The sequence below is a fragment of the Thamnophis sirtalis genome, unplaced genomic scaffold (assembly GCF_051295495.1).
Source record: "Thamnophis sirtalis isolate CommonGarterSnake01/CBP01778 unplaced genomic scaffold, rThaSir2_p1.2 scaffold_4, whole genome shotgun sequence".
Taxonomy (NCBI): domain Eukaryota; kingdom Metazoa; phylum Chordata; class Lepidosauria; order Squamata; family Natricidae; genus Thamnophis; species Thamnophis sirtalis.
The window spans coordinates 117,983,901-118,002,048 of NW_028261384.1; the positions used below are offsets into that span (position 1 = coordinate 117,983,901).

General features: G+C 42.5%; 1 protein-coding gene across 4 annotated transcripts in view; it reads left to right on the plus strand.

Annotated features, from left to right (window-relative positions):
- The first annotated feature begins 4,931 nt into the window (after positions 1 to 4,931).
- Positions 4,932 to 18,148, plus strand: part of LOC106538402 (BAR/IMD domain-containing adapter protein 2) — a 31,734-nt gene continuing 18,517 nt past the window's right edge. For 3 of the 4 annotated variants that reach the window (XR_015696486.1, XM_087713889.1, XM_087713890.1), the window contains exons 1-6: positions 4,945 to 5,016; positions 10,740 to 10,815; positions 10,943 to 11,029; positions 15,127 to 15,188; positions 15,431 to 15,502; positions 16,520 to 16,657. Coding sequence is in view for 3 of the 4 variants with exons in the window: in XM_087713889.1 (XP_087570015.1) it covers positions 4,969 to 5,016; positions 10,740 to 10,815; positions 10,943 to 11,029; positions 15,127 to 15,188; positions 15,431 to 15,502; positions 16,520 to 16,657 (483 nt within the window). In the remaining variant the exon portion in view is untranslated. Of the gene's footprint in view, positions 5,017 to 10,739; positions 10,816 to 10,942; positions 11,030 to 15,126; positions 15,189 to 15,430; positions 15,503 to 16,519; positions 16,658 to 18,148 lie in introns of all 4 variants that reach the window. The other variant, XM_087713891.1, reaches the window with a different exon arrangement.

Sequence of the window (18,148 nt, forward strand, 5' to 3'; positions counted from 1 at the left end):
GAGTGGAGATTTTTTAAAAGTCCCATTGAATCCAGAGGAGGAGAGAGAGAGAGAGAGAGAGAGAGAGAGAGAGAGAGAGAGAGTAGTGCACAGGAGTGGGGATTTTCTAAAAATCCTATTAAATCCAGAGGAGGAGAGAGAGAGAGAGAGAGAGAGAGAGAGAGAGAGAGAGAGAGAGAGAGAGGGAGTGTGTGCACAGGAGTGGGGATTTTCTAAAAATCCTATTAAATTCAGAGGAGGGGGGAGAGAGAGAGAGAGAGAGAGAGGGGGGGGGGAGTGTGTGCAAAGGAGTGGGGATTTTCTAAAAGTCCCATTGAATCCAGAGGAGGGGAGGGAGAGAGAGAAAGAGGGAGTATGTGCACAGGAGTGGGGATTTTCTAAAAGTCCCATTGAATCCAGAGGAGGAGTTTGTGTGTGTGTGTGTTTGTGTGTGTGTGTGTGTGAGTGAGAGAGAGAGAGAGAGAGAGAGAGAGAGAGAGAGAGAGAGAGAGAGAGACTATCACTAAGTGTTATAGCTTATGATTCTTGATGAATGTATTCTATTTTATTTTTTTTATGTACACCGAAGACAATCACATTTGGCTAATAAACTATTTACTCTACTCTACTCTACTCTACTCTACTCTACTCTACTCTACTCTACTCTACTCTACTCTACTCTACTCTATTCTACTCATTTCTATTTCAATTCTAATAAGGAGTTTAGCTTCTCTCTCTTGAAAATGTAAGCTAGCATAATGCAAGCTAGCTTTAGCTTTCAAACAGTTCATTTAGTGACCAAAGTTACAATGGCATTGAAAAAAGTGACTGATGACCATTTTTCACACTTAGCGACCATTTTTCACACTTAGCGACTGTTGAAGCATCCTCATGGTCACGTGATCAAAATTTTGCTATTTGGCAACAGATTCATATTTATGATGCTTTCAGTGTCCCGGGGTCATGTAATCACCTTGTGTGACCTTTTGACAAAATATAAAAATTTTAATCAAGTCCCCTCCCCTTGGTCAATGGTGTCTCTCTTTACCAATCTGAAAATCTGGTCACCTTATCGTTAATTGTTAATTGTTGGTGAAAATAGGCAGAAGCATTAGGTATGTTTGCAACCTTGAGTGATTTGGATAAATAATAAAGGTAGGATAAAAAAGAAAATAAACAAAATCTGAAATCAAACAAGTACAGGTACAATTATTTTAAACACACAGTTCAGTGTCCTCCACTAGGAAGTACTGCCCCACCATCATTTCTACTGAGAGGTAGAAATGCAAGTAGGAGGTCCTTCTCCTTCATTTTTCTCTCCAGCAGTGCAGCCACCACTTGCGGGGGGGGGGGGGGAGTGGAGTGGCAAAACAGTAGGGCTTCATGGTTTACATTGTGGGCCTCTCCCCAAGGCCATTTGCCAGCACAGAAAATATTGTAGGTGATAAGTAACCCGCTATAGGAGTCTCTTTTCCCAAGGCTCTCCAGCTGGGCAAGGAGAGTGGGAGAAAGAGGCAGACAGGGAGGTCAATTTCCTTTGTTTGTTTTAGTCAACAAATTTAGTGATTTATACTCATTGGTGCTTTTCAATGGTGGTGGCTATTTATGGTGACCATATTTTCTGGGAACAAGTAAAGGGGGTTCATGGGGATAAGGAAAATTGTTAATGTTTATTATTTTGCTTTACAAAGGAGCATTTTAGAGCAAAATTGTATAAAAACAGCAGCAACAACAACAACAATAAGTCATGGTAGCACAAAGTGGAAAAAGTCACTGAAAATGGTATGGTGAAGATCTTGTGGGACTTTTAAATACAGACGGATTGTCATTTGGAACACAACATAGTTGCCGAGGGCTGAAGTGTACAGTTCATTGATATCGCTGTACCAGGAGATGCCAGAGGAGAAGAAAAAGAACTGGAAAAAATATGAAATATTGCGACCTGGCCATCGAAACTACATGACTATGGATGAAACATGTAACAGTGATACTCATTGTCTTCGGGGCACTTGGTACCATGTCCAAGAATTTTACAAAACACATCAAGAAATTGCAGCTTCCTGCAATAATACCAGCAGAACTGCAAAAAACTGTCCTACTCGAACATCATATATTTTAAGAAAATACTTGGTTGATACATAGGACGCTGGCAGCAACTCGTATCAACCATTAGCACCAGTCAATGGTATTTGTGACACATTTTTAAATGCTCGGTTGACTGATTTTTATGTTTAATGAATAAAAGGGAATAACAACAACAACAACAACCCTTTTCCTTCCTATTTTTTGTTAGTTGTTGGTGAAAATAGGCAGACAAAGGAGTATTGGATACGTTTGCCACATTGAGTGATTTGTAAAACTAATAAAGGTAGGATACATAAAAATAAATAAATTCTAAAATCAAACAAGTACAGGTAAAATTATTTTAAACACACAATTCAGTGTCCATATTTTTTCACATGATTGTGAAAGGCTATGCATAACCTGGTAACATTCATATGGAAAAATTAAAGAACCAAAAGGAACCCAAAGGGCAGCTTTTTGAAATAAAGGTCTGTCCTTTATAATACAGCACAGGTATGCATTTTATTTCGTTAATTTGATAATCTGATATTGTTTATGGAGAACCGCAAGTCAATCCCTATGTAGCCCAGGTAGGATCCAATCATACTTCTTGTGCCTGGCCCCATCAGAGAGGATGCTGACCCCTCCAGATGATGGAGTGATTTACAAACTCCTCTTTTAAAAAAAATTAATCTATATCTGTCAAGATAGTGACATGTGAGGTTCTGGATTTGCATAGTTTGCTTGTTCTTTTGGGAAAATGTTGAAACCCTTTCTACATAGGTGGATAACCATTATCCTTTTGTTATCCCTGGATCCCTAGATGTGGCTCTTTCCTCCATCTGCTGCAGCTTCATCACTGGTAGCAGAGGTGGGTTCCTACCAGTTCGCAACTATTCGGTAGAACCGGTTCGTCAAATCTACCAAGCCGGTTAGAAGAGGTTCTACCAGTGGACCCAGAAAGCAGGCCACACCTACAGAAGAGGTTCCCAAAAAATTTGAAACCCACCACTGCTACACACACACACACACACACACACACACACACAGACAGACAGACAGACTGACTGACACAGAGAGAGAGAGAGAAAGAGAAAGAAAGAAAGAAAGAAAGAAAGAAAGAAAGAAAGAAAGAAAGAAAGAAAGAAAAAGTGAGAGAGAGATGAAAGAAAAAAGAAAGAAGGGACAGAGAGACAAAAGAAGGAAAGAGAGAGAGAGAGAAAGAAAGAGAAAGAAAGAAAGAAAGAAAGAAAGAAAGAAAGAAAGAAAGAAAGAAAGAAAGAAAGAAAGAAAACACATGGCCGGCAAGCCACTCCCACCAGGTCACATGGCCGGCAAGCCACTCCCACAAAGGAGGCCACACCCACAGAGTAGGTTCCAAAAAATTTTGAAACCCACCACTGACTGGTAGGTGCCACAATTTTGAGAGGAGCTTCCGCAGGGGAGGGGGGAGCCAAGTGCGCCAGGAGAAGACTCTATGGCAAGGAGAGGATTTTCCAATTGTCTCCACAATTGATAGGGTTTTTGGTTATGACAGATAGAGGAAAAAGTACGCCACGCTAGAAGGAGACTCTAGGGTGGGGGAACTGAATTTCCGGTCAGCTCTAGAATTGAACACGGGGCTTCCAGTTAGGACTTTTGTGGCTCCCGGTATTTTGTTTTCTGTGGGAAACGTGTCCAAATAGCTCTGTTTAAGTTTGCCGACCCCTGCGTTATCCTATAATAAAAACATAAGATGGCATCAAAAGAATAAAAGAATTGAAATGTAAATAGACTGATCATATAACAAGAAGAATGGATAGCAGACAGACCAAGACAGTCATAGCACGGATCCCACATGATAAAAAGTGTCTATGAAAGAGACCTAAAACAAAACGGAGGAATGACATCAGCAAGTATTGTGGGCCCAACTGGCAAAGAAAAGCTCAAGAACATATTGGTTGGAAACTTGCAGAAGAGGCCTTCATCCTACAGTGGATAGACAATGGCTGGAATGATGGTGATGATGAACCATTGCCTGTAGCCATTAGCAACTTTTTGTAAGCATGTAAGCTCTCTCAGAGAAAGTCAATTTTGCTCTACAGCACCGTTGCTCAACCAGGGATATGGTGGCTCAGTGGCTAAGATGCAGAGCTTGTTAATCAGAAGGTTGGCAGTTCAGTGGTTTGAATCTCTAGTGCTGTCCCAGCTTCTGCCAACCTAGCAGTTTGAAAGCATGTAAAAATGCAAGTAGAAAAATTGAAACCTTTGGCGGGAAGGTAACAGTGCTCCATGTGCCTTCAGCATTTAGCTATGTTGGCCACAGGACCATGAAGACTTCTTTGGACAGCGCTGGCTCTGTGGCTTTAAAATGGAGATGAGCACCCCTAGAGTCGGGAACAACTAGCACATATGTGGGAGGGGAACCTTTACCGTTGCTCAACCTTGGCAGTTTGGAGATGCCTGGACTTCAACTCCCAGAATTCCCCACCCACACATCTACAAGCTGCCAAGGTGGAGAACCGTCACACTACAGACTTTCAGCATAGCCAGGAAACTTATTATCAAGTATGTATAGACTGGCGCACACACGTTGGCCCTCTTTGTAGATTCGGCGAGTGGTTGATCCGCTTTCCCCTACTTCATTGGAGCAGGACATGTTAAGGTTCTCAGATCCGGGCTGCAAACATCTGGAGCGCCACTAGTGGCCATCCGTATGTTTGCAGGCCAAGTCTGCAGACCTAAACCTCTGTTTGGTCGGCGTGCAGAGCACACAGCTGAGATCGGCGCCGCTTTTGACTTTTTGCTCCCTGGTGGATCCGGCTGCTTATCCCCTTCCTTTACGCCCCCCACTTTTAGACCCTCCCCTTGCTCTCACCCCGCCCCACCTCCTTTCCAGCGCGCTCGTCCAGGCCCCTGGCGCTCCCTGACCGCCCAGACATCATCATGTCCCGCTCGGAAGAGGTGAACCGGCTGACCGAAAACGTCTATCGGGTGAGCCGCACTCCTTATACTTTTGCTACAGGTTCTTTTCCAAAACTTATTTCTGTCTCCCTTTCCCTCCCGTCCCTTCTTCTTCTTCTTCTTCTTTTCCGTTGCCTTGGATTTCTTTTCATGACTCCCTCCGTCTTCCCCTGTTTATTCCACCTCCGCAAATTGGCTGGTCCATCGATCGATCCCTTCTAGCCTCGCCCCCTCCCCTTTCTCTCTCTCTCTCTCCCCCCAACCAGGCATAGCATATACCCCCTTCCTGCTCCCCAGACTCAATTCGTTATCCAAGTTTGCCTTTCCATTTTTCCCTTCCGCCTTGGTTCTGCGCTGGATCAAACATTTTGGCTTTCTGGTCGGTCTTCGCAGCCTTTTGTTCGCTTCCTAAAAATCGGAGGGTGCGAGTGGGGTGTGTGTAGAAGCAACAGGAGGTGCGTGGAAAGAGGAATTGGGACATAATGTTTCAGAAGCCCCCTCCCACCTCTGCGCTCCCCCCCCCCAATGTTTTGGATGTAGAAAAAATGCCAGACTCCAAGGCAAAATTAATACCAGGAGTTAGTAAGTTTTCTCTTTCTTTCTGTTAAAAATCCACTGCCTGATTACTAAAACTAAACCTAGAAATTTGCAGAGGTGGGGGGGAAAAGTTTGATGCGAATTATGACTATTAGCGGACACATTTAACGGTTTGTAGCGATTGGGACGCCCATTGCGTCGAATGCCGATTGAAAGCTTTTTGCCTTTGCTTCGGCTTCGTGGTTTGGAGCCCGAACCACCGTGAATTTGGGTGTGTGGCTGGAACAATTTGGGAAAACTTCGTCAAAGTTTTTTTTTTAAAAAAAAAACCTCGGTTCCTTCTTTGAAACTCGCCGGCAGAATCTCTAGGAAAGTTTCCTGGAGATCGCACGTGGGAAAAAAACCGCAGAATATAAATTCAATAATAATAATAATAAAAACAAATCAATACAAGAAGGCAGGGAACTTGGCAGGTTAGGTTCTGGTGAAGATGGAAGAGTTTGGTGGTGGTATTCTCCAACCAATGGAAATGAGGGAAATTTCATGCCAAATCACACACCATCGCTGCCACCCCCCCCCACCCCCCAGCTTGGCTGGGGATGAAAAACGAAACTTAACCCATTTGCTCCCCCTCCTTTGAAACATTTGGTTCCCCTTCCCTAATTATCTTGATGGCAACTGAACCGGGTTATTTCCTTATCTGTAAAGGAAACACACATCTGCCAGGGGTTCCTGTGCTCCCTGCTTGTTGCTGCCATAACTCAGGGAAGCCACGTCTGGCATGACATGGGACAAACCATCCTCATGGGGGGTGTGTGCAGAAAATCTCCTTGAAGGTCTGCAGAATGGGAATCATGAGGATAGTAATGCCTGTGGGAAGCTGGACTCTATTGTTGATGTTTACCAATATTACTTAAATGATGGGAATATTGTATGCCAGTCTCTGAGGAAAGGTCAAGTCTGGATATGGGACCTGGTCAAGTCTGGATATGGGACCTACAATAAGCTTATAATGGTGGCTACTCAACAGTATTTCTTAAAAAATGGGAATATTGTATGCCAGTCTCTGCAGTAAGGCCAAGGATATGGGACTTACAACAAGCTTATAGGGTAGAACAGAATGAGATGAAAACTTTATTAGACCCATTGGTTGAGTGACAAATGTCATCCTGGTTTTTCTGGACCAAATCTGCCTTCTAACCCTGTTTCACAATGAGTAGTGGATACATGCTCCTAAAAATAATAATTACTGTTGCAGGCTCCAATCTGGGGACCAGAGTTCTTACCAGCTTTCGGACTTGTGCACATTCTGGTGGAGAGAAATTCCCTGAGGATGGATTCAAGCATGAATCCAATAGCTTGGAAGACTAAATCTCTGGTCCCAGTGACTAACCCAGATTGCATCTTGCAACGTTATGCTAGGACACCTATATTTGCCTTCATTCATAATAATTACTGTTTATGGTTTGGTTGTTGGTTTTGTTGACTTTGACAAGAAGGAGATGCCTAGAAAGGAAGCCAACAGAGACTTGTATTTGACCTGATGCCTCTTTTTAGTGCCAGGCAGGAACATGCCCTCTAGGTCAGGGGTCTCCAATCTTGGCAACTTTAAGGCATATGGACTTCAACTCCCAGAGTTCCTCAGCCAGGTGGCTGAGGAACTCTGGGCGTTGAAACCCACGTGCCTTGAAGTTGCCAAGGATGGAGACTCCTGCTCTAGGTGATGACACATGGCTGGATTACACATGCAGCGACATGTGGAGGGAATGAACTGACTGACTTTTGTATTATTTCTGAGTTCAAGAGGGGATCCCATTTCTCTACATTAATTTTTTTTTAAAAGCATCTCTGCAAGAACAGATTAGCATCTCTAGTCTAGAAGAACCTACAATGGCTCTGCGGGGCTGGATTTTTTGCTTGTAGGAAATGTTCCCCATGAAGAACATTTCAAATGGTATCCAGGCACGTATGCCAGGGACTTGAACAGATGCACTCTTATCTCGTGAAGATTCCTGTGACTCATCTACCAATTGTTGATGCAATTTCAAGTTTATAGGTGGGCAGCCCTGTTCAAGAGGAGATAGAGTTGGGAAAAGTCAAAATGACAGCTGGGTCTTTGTGATGGACAGGTATAAAAAGAGGTGGGGCTGTGAGTTCATCACATGACACAGTCAACATCTGGAATTTTTTACCCACCCTATTTGGCCCCACAATAAAGGGTAGGTTTTTTGGTGGCACTGCAACAAACCACTTAACCAAACTCAACCACTAATGTGGTTGTCCCAGTTTTCTGCCAGATCTGCAGACAATTCATAAAATAAATTCTCCCCTTTGCCATTTTTCAATCATGCTTCCTCTATCCATTCTTCTCACCATTGCCACCAGTACATTTTAGCCTGTTCTAGTGATCTGCGCCTCATCCATTCTTGTTCCTACCCAGTTGCTGTTGTCATTTATCCACATGTATTCCACTATAATTCTCCATTTTCTCTCTAGGCATTAGGGATGTCTGAAGGGAAGGGTTCAAACATGCATAAAAAGGGCAAGGGTTTGATTGACAATTGTGGGCATCATCTTCATTTTTTGACCCCTGCTAAGCATCAATCCACCACTTGCATGATCTGAGGTAATGAGAGAGAGGTGATCTATGGCTATGTGTGGGTCCCTTTTTGCAACTGTTAAGCACTCTTTTTGCTTCTTAAAATGTCAGTGTCTTTCACCTTTTATGAGGCTTTAAGGGATGATGTTATGTTCCTGTAAGACCTAAGGCTCCTATTATTGATATTATTATTGATTATTATTACTCTTGATTGCCCTCCTCCCCACAGGTCAAATATTTAAGCTTTGCTTTCAAGAAGGTGGTCCACTTCTGAAGTAGAATAAAAAGGAGTTGAGAGGATTTGCACCCTTCTCCTCGCCTTTATAATACAGCTAGACCTTGACTTACAACAGTTCATTTAGTGACCGTTCAAAGTAACAACGTCATTGAAAAATGTGACTTATGATGGTTTTTCACAGTTAGAACTTTTGCAGCATCCCCATGATCATGTGATCAAAATTCAGATTTGGGGGAACCAGTTCATATTTACAACCATTACTGTGTCCCGACATCATGTGACCACCTTTTGTGACCTTCTGATAAGCAAAATGTCAGGGTTCCAAGTAACACCCCCAATGAAAGAAGACTCCGAGCCTTGAGTTTCCTCAAAGTTTCATTTTTGGCCCATTTGAGAAAACCCGAATCTGAGAGTTTCCAGATTTTCCCCACCCAAAAGAAAGTCAAAGATCCATCCCCTGCACCCACAAGTCCATCACATGTCCCAATCATTTCATCGTCCCAACTGGAAAGAACCCCCAGTTGCTCCCATCCAGGCGTAGGCCAAGTGCCCTTGACTCCCAGAGAAGAAAGGAATTTTGTTATGGCTAATTCTCCACCGACTCCTTCAATCCCCCCTCCCATTTTCCCAGGCACTAATTGTGGCAGCCCTGAAGCTCCAAAGAAAAAGATGGCCTCCAGGGCTGACAGGGTATTCTGGAGAGCTTGGTTTCCAAGTTTTCCCCACCCAAGTGGAATTTCAAGTCCCAGCCCAGCACCCACATGTACATCACAGGATCCAATCAGGCACTATCCAAGACTGGAGATGCCTCCCGGTTACCTCATTGCAGCTGCAAGGACAAAGCAACCTTGACTTTTTAAGAAAATTTTTTATTTTGACTACACATCGCCCACACTCTGTATAACCTCACTCCCACTTTCCTTCAGTAGAAAACGTGGCAGGCCTGAAGTCCCAAATATAAAAGATGGCTTCCGGGACTGACACAAAGTTCATGGGGAAGCCAGATTCACTTAACTGGGTTATTAACTTACGAGCTGCAGGGATTAACTTAACTGCGGCAAGAAAGGTTTTAAAATGAGGCAAACCTCACTTAACAAATGTCTCACTTAACAACAGAAATGCTGGGCTCAGTTGTGGTTCTAAGTCAAGTACTATCTGTACTTGGGTTATGTATTATAATACATAACCCAATATATTATTAGCTCTGTTATAGTACTGCTTAGGACCCAATTAGAAAGTTGAAACACAAGATGTGTCTGAATATGCCTGGAAACTTGCTGTAGTATGAACAGCAAATTTGCCAACAAGGAACTGCTGTAGCCTCTTATTCAAATCTTTTGTCTATTTTTGAAGTTTGCTATGTGAAATGGGTTCACACACAATCATACAACCATGCATAGACACACAAAATCATATTCTCCTCACTTCTGCATCTTTTCCATATTTCTGATCAATGTATTTCTCTCCACATAACCCGTATTTTCTTTTCTTTCACATATATTTACAGTGACTAAAGAAGAGTTACGTCTTTACTAGATTTACTTGCCCAAAACTCACCTTTGTTATTTGGGTTATTTAACTTTTATCATACAAATAATAATCAAATCTTTCATATTCATGTGAAAAATAGGGAAATTAAACTGTATTTATAAAATAAATGCACATATAGTTTGATTTTAGATACTACGATATGTGCTTTTTGTAAAGATTTGCTTGGTTTTGCTCTTAAATTTTCATTTGTAAAGCAAAGTTATAAACATAAACAATTACATTTTTGTCCTTACGAACTTTTTAAAGATATATCACTTTTTTAGGTTCGTCCTTTGTTGTTTCAAACAAAATACATATATTGGATCTTTTTTTCCAAAAAGCTACATCCGCTTTCAAGCTCAGAGGTTGCTAAAGGTGATCTTGCCAAAGTTTATGTACTTTTAAATTCATGTTAGATTGTATTGGGAAAGTAAAAACACACCTTAGATCTATAGAGATTCTCAGTCATCCAGGTCATGGTTGTCCCAAAGGTGCTTTTTCAAAAAGCAACTGGACTTTCTCTGTTTTTCCTTGAAGATGCTTTGCTTCTCATTCAAGAAACTTCTTCAGTACTAACTGAATAGTGGAGAATGGAAGGATTTTTATCTGTATTCCTTGCAGGCAAGGAATGTAAGTTCTTCCATTCTCTACCATTCAGTCAGAACTGAAGAAGCTTTTTGGATGAGAAGTGAAATGTCTTCAAGGAAAAACAAAAGAAAGTCCAGTTGCCTTTTGAAAAAGCATCTTTGGGAGAATACATTTCAGTTTTTCTCTGGAGATTGTGGAGGTGCTTAGTTTTGTATCAGGCTAGAATATTTTATGTTTTATTTTCTTCCCTATTCTGACAAGGTGATCCTGGACCAGTTCAATCCAAGTTTAAGGAATTTTGTTACCATGGGGAAAAGTTATCAAAAAGCCCTGTCAGGTAAGGGAATACCCCATTCTAACTCACTGACGTTGAATCAGGTCAACATTGGTCCTATGAAGGAGAAACATCTGTATTCAGATCTCATTATTTGATGTCTGTTCTCTCCCACTGTCCATCTTTACAGGGGTTTCTGTTGCTGCCAAGGGCTACTTTGATGGCTTGGTGAAACTTGGTGAGTTGGCCAGTGACAGCCAAGGATCCAAAGAGCTGGGTAGGTTTCCCGATTGATCTTTTTTGTCTCTTCCAAAACCACAATCCACATTACCACTTGTGGCACACTTCCTGTAGATAATTCTTTATGGCTTTGCCATAATGTTCTAGCAAAAGACAAACAGGAGAATTTAGGTTTTCTGTGGTGATGTTATCTGTTCAGCCGAGTCGGGTGCTTGGAGATTCTGTGGGCCAGGTCTGAACACATCTTCCCATCTTGCACTATTTCTTTGCTGTGGCTGGTGTCAGCTTTGATAATGTCCAGCTGCTGTTTTTCTTTGTTGGCCTGGTTTCTTTTTACCCCTAAATTCTAAATTTATTTTTCTGTAGAAGCGTCACAAAGTACAACACAAATAACTTTCCCTAATCTGAAGTCCCTTATCTGGGACTTCAACTCCTAGAATTCTTAGCCGGTATTGACACAGAAAATGTACTGGCAGTGTATTGGGGGAGGGGGGTTAAACAGCTTTGGACAGAATTGGTCAATCAGGCTACATATCTAGGCTACAAAATTCCAAGCAGGGAGTAAGTGGGAAGAAATAAAGATAGTCCTCAACTTACAAGCATTTTTCATACTTACGATCAGGGTCACATGATCAGAACTCAGGCTCTTGGCAACTGGCATGTATTTATGACAGTTGCATTGTCCCGGGGTCATCTCATCACCGTTTGTAACCTTCCCAGCCATCTTCCAAGAAGCAAAATCAATGGGGGAAGCCAGATTTGCTTAATTACTGCATGATTCACTTAACAACTACAGTGATTCACTTAACTGTGGCAAAAATGGTCGTAAAATGGGGCACGACTCGTTTAACAACTGCCTTGGTTAACAATGAAACTTTGGGGCTCAATTGTAGTTGTAGGTTGACGATTACATACAGTGTTTTCTTCATGGCTAGGTGTCCATCTAACTGCTGTCTGAATTTTTGCAGCTCAGATATAGTGGCCTGAGTATTGTTGGCTGGGGAGTTCTGGGAATTGAAGTCCAAATGTCTTAAAGTTGCCAAAGTTGAGAAAAACTGACTTACATTAGGAAGATTGGCATTGTGATCTGTTCATTTCCCCCCTTTCTGGTTTGCATATACTGTATATATTATGCAATCAGGTACCTTTATAATTTGGCAACCAAATTATACTGGAAGCCACCCCCAGAGAGAAGCAATTCCATGCATTTAAGGTAAACTGAAATGAAAAAATTAGTTATGTTTTCAGCAGAATCAGCTGGGAATTTTGCTTCTGCTGTACAGTTTTGTATTAAGGAAGAATTGTCAAACATACCATTTGCAACTGAGAGAAAATAGGGATTTTTCCTCCCATATTTAATTATTGTCAGAACCCACTGACAGCCAAATATCAGTAAGTACGTCTATGGATAGTCTCAGTCATCCAAGTCAAGGTTGCCCCAAAGGTGTTTTTTCAAGAGGCAGCTGGACTTTCTTGTTTTTCTTTGAAGATGTTTTGTTTCTCATCCAATGTGCAGTACAATGCAGTGGGAGATATGCAGATCTGTTCATTGGGGAAACAAAACAACCATTTCATAAACACATGGCACGATATAGGAAAGCAAACCCATCCGGACAAGGTTAAGCAATCCATCTGCATTTAAACGATAAAGGCCACTGTTTTGAAGATAGCGAAGTCCACATTTTGGACAGAGAGGACCGCTGGTTTGAAAGTGGGATCAAAGAGGCCATCTATGTCGAAATTAAACAGCCCTCTCTCCACAGAGGGGGAGGGATATGACATTATCTATCTCCAGTCTACAACACATTCCTTTCAGTAGTTCTAAGAAGGCTCCACATCCATGACCAGCTGTCTGCAAGGAATAATAAATCCTTCCATTCCCCACCATCCAGTCAGAGTTGAAGAAGCTTGTCGGATGAGAAGGGAAACATCTTCAAAGAAAAACAATACAATACAATACAATAGCAGAGTTGGAACGGACCTTGGAGGCCTTCTAGTCCAACCCCCTGCCTAGGCAGGAAACCCTATACCGTTTCAGACAAATGGCTATCCAACATCTTCTTAAAGACTTCCAGTGTTGGGGCATGGACAAGAAAGTCCAGTGGCCTCTTGAAAAAGCACCTTTGGCACATCAATAAGTATGGTGCAGCCCAAGAACAGGCTTATTGCTGATACAGTTAATTATATAACTATCCGTAAGCTACGTTAAGTTATTTTGGGGGATTTTTAGCATTTTATTTTCTATGAATGCCTCCAGAGTTTTCTTGAGGACCACAGGAGTTGTTGGAATGCAGATTACGTTTGTAGCAAACATTTTGTTACAAAGCAGAGGACACTATCATTCATTAATTAAAAGATATTTTGTAAATGAAATTAAGTGTAGGCAAGGACAACATTAGACCCGATGCTCTTCTGGCCGTGGATGATGGGACTTATAAATATCCAGCACGGTTGAAGGGGACGTTGCGAAAGGCTTCTATATCAATAGATTTCTACATGTCTCTTAAGTTACTCTTAACTACTTGTATTTTTTTTAATGTGGGGGATATGCCTGTCTACATTCATGATATACAGATGGTCCTCGACTTACAACAGTTCACTTAGTGACCATTTGAAGTTACAATGGCACTTAAAAATGAGTTATGACCGTTTTTCATACTTATGACCGTAGTGACATTCATAATCATGTGATCAAAATTTAAACATTTGGCAACTGTTTCATATTATGATGGTTATAGTGTCCTAAGGTCACATAATCTCCTTTTGCGATCTTCTGACAAGCAAAGTCATTGAGGAAGCCAGATTTACTTAACAACTTCCATAATTCACTTAACAATTGTGGCAAAAATGGTCATAAAATGGGGCAAAACTCACTTAACGAATGTCTCACTTAGCAACAGAAATGTTGGGCTCTAATCTAGTGTAAACTGAAGACTACCTGTATAGTTAATCCTCAATTTACAACCACAATTGGGACTGGGAAATGTGATGTTAAATGATATGGTTGTTAAGTGAAGTATCACATAACTGCACCTGATTTTAAGACCTTTTTGCCACAGTTGTTAAGCAAGGCAACACATGACAATGATTTGCAACCTTCCCTGCCATTTTCCCCATGGACTTTGCTTGTCGGCAGGGAAGGTTGCAATTAGCAAAATAGCAACCTCGCGGCTCAGGGATTCCTCAAATATAAATGCGACATGGTTGCCAAGTGCCCAGATTGCAATCAAGTGACCAGAAGAAAGCTGTGATGATCATAAGTGTGAAGGCTGTTCATATGTCATGTTTTTCAGCACCGTCACAACTTTGAACAAATGGTCGTAAATTGAGAATTACCTGTCAATCTTTCCAATCTTTTGACAGCCCAGCCTGGTGCAGTGGGGGGGGGGGGAGGAGTGGCAGGCACATGCTTGCACATCTGCATTTCTGTGTGCATTGTGCGTGCGTGCCCTCCTCTCCCACAAATGGAGCTCCATGTGTGAGCGGAGGGTGCTTGCATTCTTGTGCAAAGCTCCACTTCCATGAACAGCAGGCACTTGTGCTCACATGCGAAGCTCCAGTCGCATGAGCAGAGGGCACTTGTGCTCACACGCAAAGCTTCATTTGTGTGAGCGGAGAGCGCTCACACGAATGGAGCCCCCGCTCATTAGTGCAAGCGCCCTCCACTCGCACAAGTGGAGCTTCACATGCACACGCTTGCCCAGTGTGCTGCGGCCCGGGGGTTGGGGACCCTTGTATTACATAAATGCAATCTCTTTAAATTTAAAATGTACCGTAACTAAAGTATATAGATGACGGGTTGCTGACTCAAGGCAGAACGTACACAGCTGTCTCCAAAGCTCTTTAGAGCAGGGTTTCTCAACCTTGGCAACTTTAAGCTGTGTGGACTTCAACTCCCAGAATTCCCCAGCCAGCATTAAAGTTGTTGAAGTTGAGAAACCCTCCTCTAGAGCATGAAAGGCCTTGCTTTGCTGGTTCCCGTTGAAAGCTGTTTCTTTGGATAACATCAGGGAATGGAATTAATTCCAAAGGAGATTATCCTGGGACAGAGAAAGCAAGCAGGGTACACAAAGATATTTAAATGTGGAAGGACTGCCTTGGGTGAATTAACCCTTCAGTTGTCTTGGTCTGCAGGTGACACCTTGTTCCAGATGGCTGAAGTCCACAGGCAGATGCAAGTACAGTTGGAGGAGACGGTGAGTATCTGTAGGTGGTATTAACCCAGTACCAGATCTGCCCCTATTAAATTAATAGTCTGCTTATTTTGGCACCATGTTCTTTTGTCCTAGATTGGATATGTAGGCCCATTTTTTCCAATACCATGTCAATGTGACTCCCAGCCATTTCTGGGACTCAAAAGAGAGGGGAGGGAGGGAGAAGGACTCCCTTTGCCCAATTGTCATCTGTCCTTCTCTGCTTTTTCTTCCCTTGTTTTTAGCTGAAGTTTTTCCACTCTGAGATGCTATCCCAGCTGGAGCACAAACTGGAACTGGATATGAAATATCTGATGGTAAGTGAAAAGATTCATCTACATCTCTCTGGTCCATGATTTCAGATTTATCTCTCTGTGGCTGACCTCTTCCTCTTCCTCATTATTAAATATTTATCCAGTCCATAATGGCGGCATTCACATAGCATGCTGTCATAAACCGTGTTGACATAATGTGGTAAGCCGAAACTAAATATGGCTTAAATAGAGCCCAGCTTTAAGTTTGGGGTTTCTTACTTAGTGTAGCAGAAGAGCAGATAGAGCTGGAGGGTGGAATTAAGCATGTCATCAGTTTAGAATCGTTGCATTCCCATAACCACTCCTCAAGTCCAATCTCTCTTGAATTCCATTGACTCTTATCTGGCACCAATTTTCTGTTGAACTTTAGTTGACCACATTTTTGTATATAGGCTTCAATAAATCTATTCTGCAACCTTACAAAGGGTCCTGATTCTTTGCGCCTGACATTTAGGTCAGCCAGCATTCCTCAGGGAACCCAGTTTTCCAAATCTAACACATATATTGGATTTCAATTCCCAGAATCTTTCTGTCAATTAAAAGTCTGATCCAGCTGGAGGACACCAAGTTGTGAAATCTAGTATCTCGATTTGCATAGATTTTGATTCCCCATCATGTTAGATATAACTTTCCTTCTTGTCAACATTCAGATAGTCTTCACTTAGTGACTACAATTCAGACTGGCAAAACATCACTTAGGATTTTACTTTCTCGTTCTCTATGAATTCTCCTTGTCACAAATGAAAATCATGTGACTGCAAGATGCTGCATGTCATAAATGTGAGAATTGGTCGCAAAGCTTTCCCCCACCACCACTGTAACTTTGAACAGTCAGTAAACAAAGCAGACAGTAGGTGAGGACTATCTGCATGGCCACCTGTTTTTGGCTGAAAAGGATTCAGAACTTGACAGCAATTTAGGAAATATCTGTGCTTTGATATGAAAACCATGGAGTATCCTACACCTTCAAAGCTGATCTGGTCATAGTGCTTTTGTTTACTCCTGTTTCCCAACATATAGGCAACCCTGAAAAAGTATCAAGCAGAACATCGTACCAAAGCTGAATCAATTGAAAAGTGTCAGACTGAGCTGAAGAAACTGCGAAAGAAATGCCAGAGTAGCAAAAACCCACTGAAGTATGGAGATCGTGAAGTGCAGGTAGGTTTGATGGGGAAGGGAAGGGAGAATGACATTGCAAGGGGAAATATTAAGAAAACAATGAGAACATTGAGAACTTCTGGAGGAGATCAAGGTCATATCCTGTCAGATGTGTGGGATTCAGGTCATTGGTAAATCAGCCAGACTTCACCAGTTCAATGAACATGTTTATATATAAGCTGTACATAAAAGATTACAGGCCAGACTCCCTTCTGCTGAGTTCAACAAATGATCTACCCAACCAGGCAGATTTATCAACTTTGCACAGAATTGACTCCTCAAACTAATGTTGTGGTTTGTTTTTTTTACAAAAGCTTCTATATTAATTTTTCTTTAAGCAGGTTTGTTACTGGATTTGTTTTGTTGTGTTTCTGGCATGGTTCCAAACAACTCAAGTCCTTGTAGTGGGCTGCAACCCGAAGGCTGGATAGCTAGCTGGGGAGTTCTGGGAATTGAAGTCCACATGTCTTAAAAAGTGGCTGAGGTTGAGAAATACCGATTTACAGTCACAAATGGCTGCATTCATAGAATACACTGGACCAAATCCAACCCAAACACATTTGTTGTGCAGTGGGATTTGTGTGAATCAGGCCAACTGAAAGCACTGTTTTTGATGCATAATTGTTAGTGCGGCAGACTCCAGCCTGGTTTTATTTATTCCATATCATTTTCCTTTGTATAGGTAAGCTCGCTTCCCTTATGCATCACGCATGCAGGGCTGGGTTTCGACCGGTTCGCACCGGTCCCTGCGATCCGGTTGGTCGCCGAACCCGGAAGTAAGTAACTTCCGGGAACGGCAAAGCCCCCCCCCCCCGCGCCCGCGCACGCCCGCACACCCGCGCCCGCTCCTTACCGTTTTTTTCGAATTTCGCGCTTTCCACGCCTGCGCAGAACGCCTGCGCGATCCTCCAGGAGCAGCTGGAGCATCGCGCAGACACTAGTACGCATGTGCGTGCTGCGTGCGTGCACGCGTGCGCCCCATGCGTGTGCGAGGACGCCGCGTGCGTGCGTGAGGACGCCGCTGGCCTCGTTCCAACCGATTCGGTTGGAACGGGGCGAGAAACCCACCCCTGCACACATGTAACATATATTTCCCTGCACAACACAAGAGCAACCACTAATATGCATCAGCAGTGAGGAAATGCATGACATAGTTGCATAAAGCTACACCTACTTCAACCTGTCAATCAACAGATGTGTTGCTTTCAATCCTCATAACCATCATGCAACAAGGCCATGCTGCTTAACAACTACAAGATGTGTCCAGCACATCTGGAGAACACCAAATTGCAATACGCTAAGCAATTCTACAAATGGCATGTATAGAGGATGGTGGTTTACAGTGGCCATTGTAGTTCTACTTATAGGAATAGCTTAGGTGTGCGTGATTACGCTAACAACTTACAAGAGGAAGTGGGTTGACTCTGAAAATAAATTGGCAGAGTGAGTTGAATAACCACAGATGCTAAATAAATTTAGTCATCAGATGCT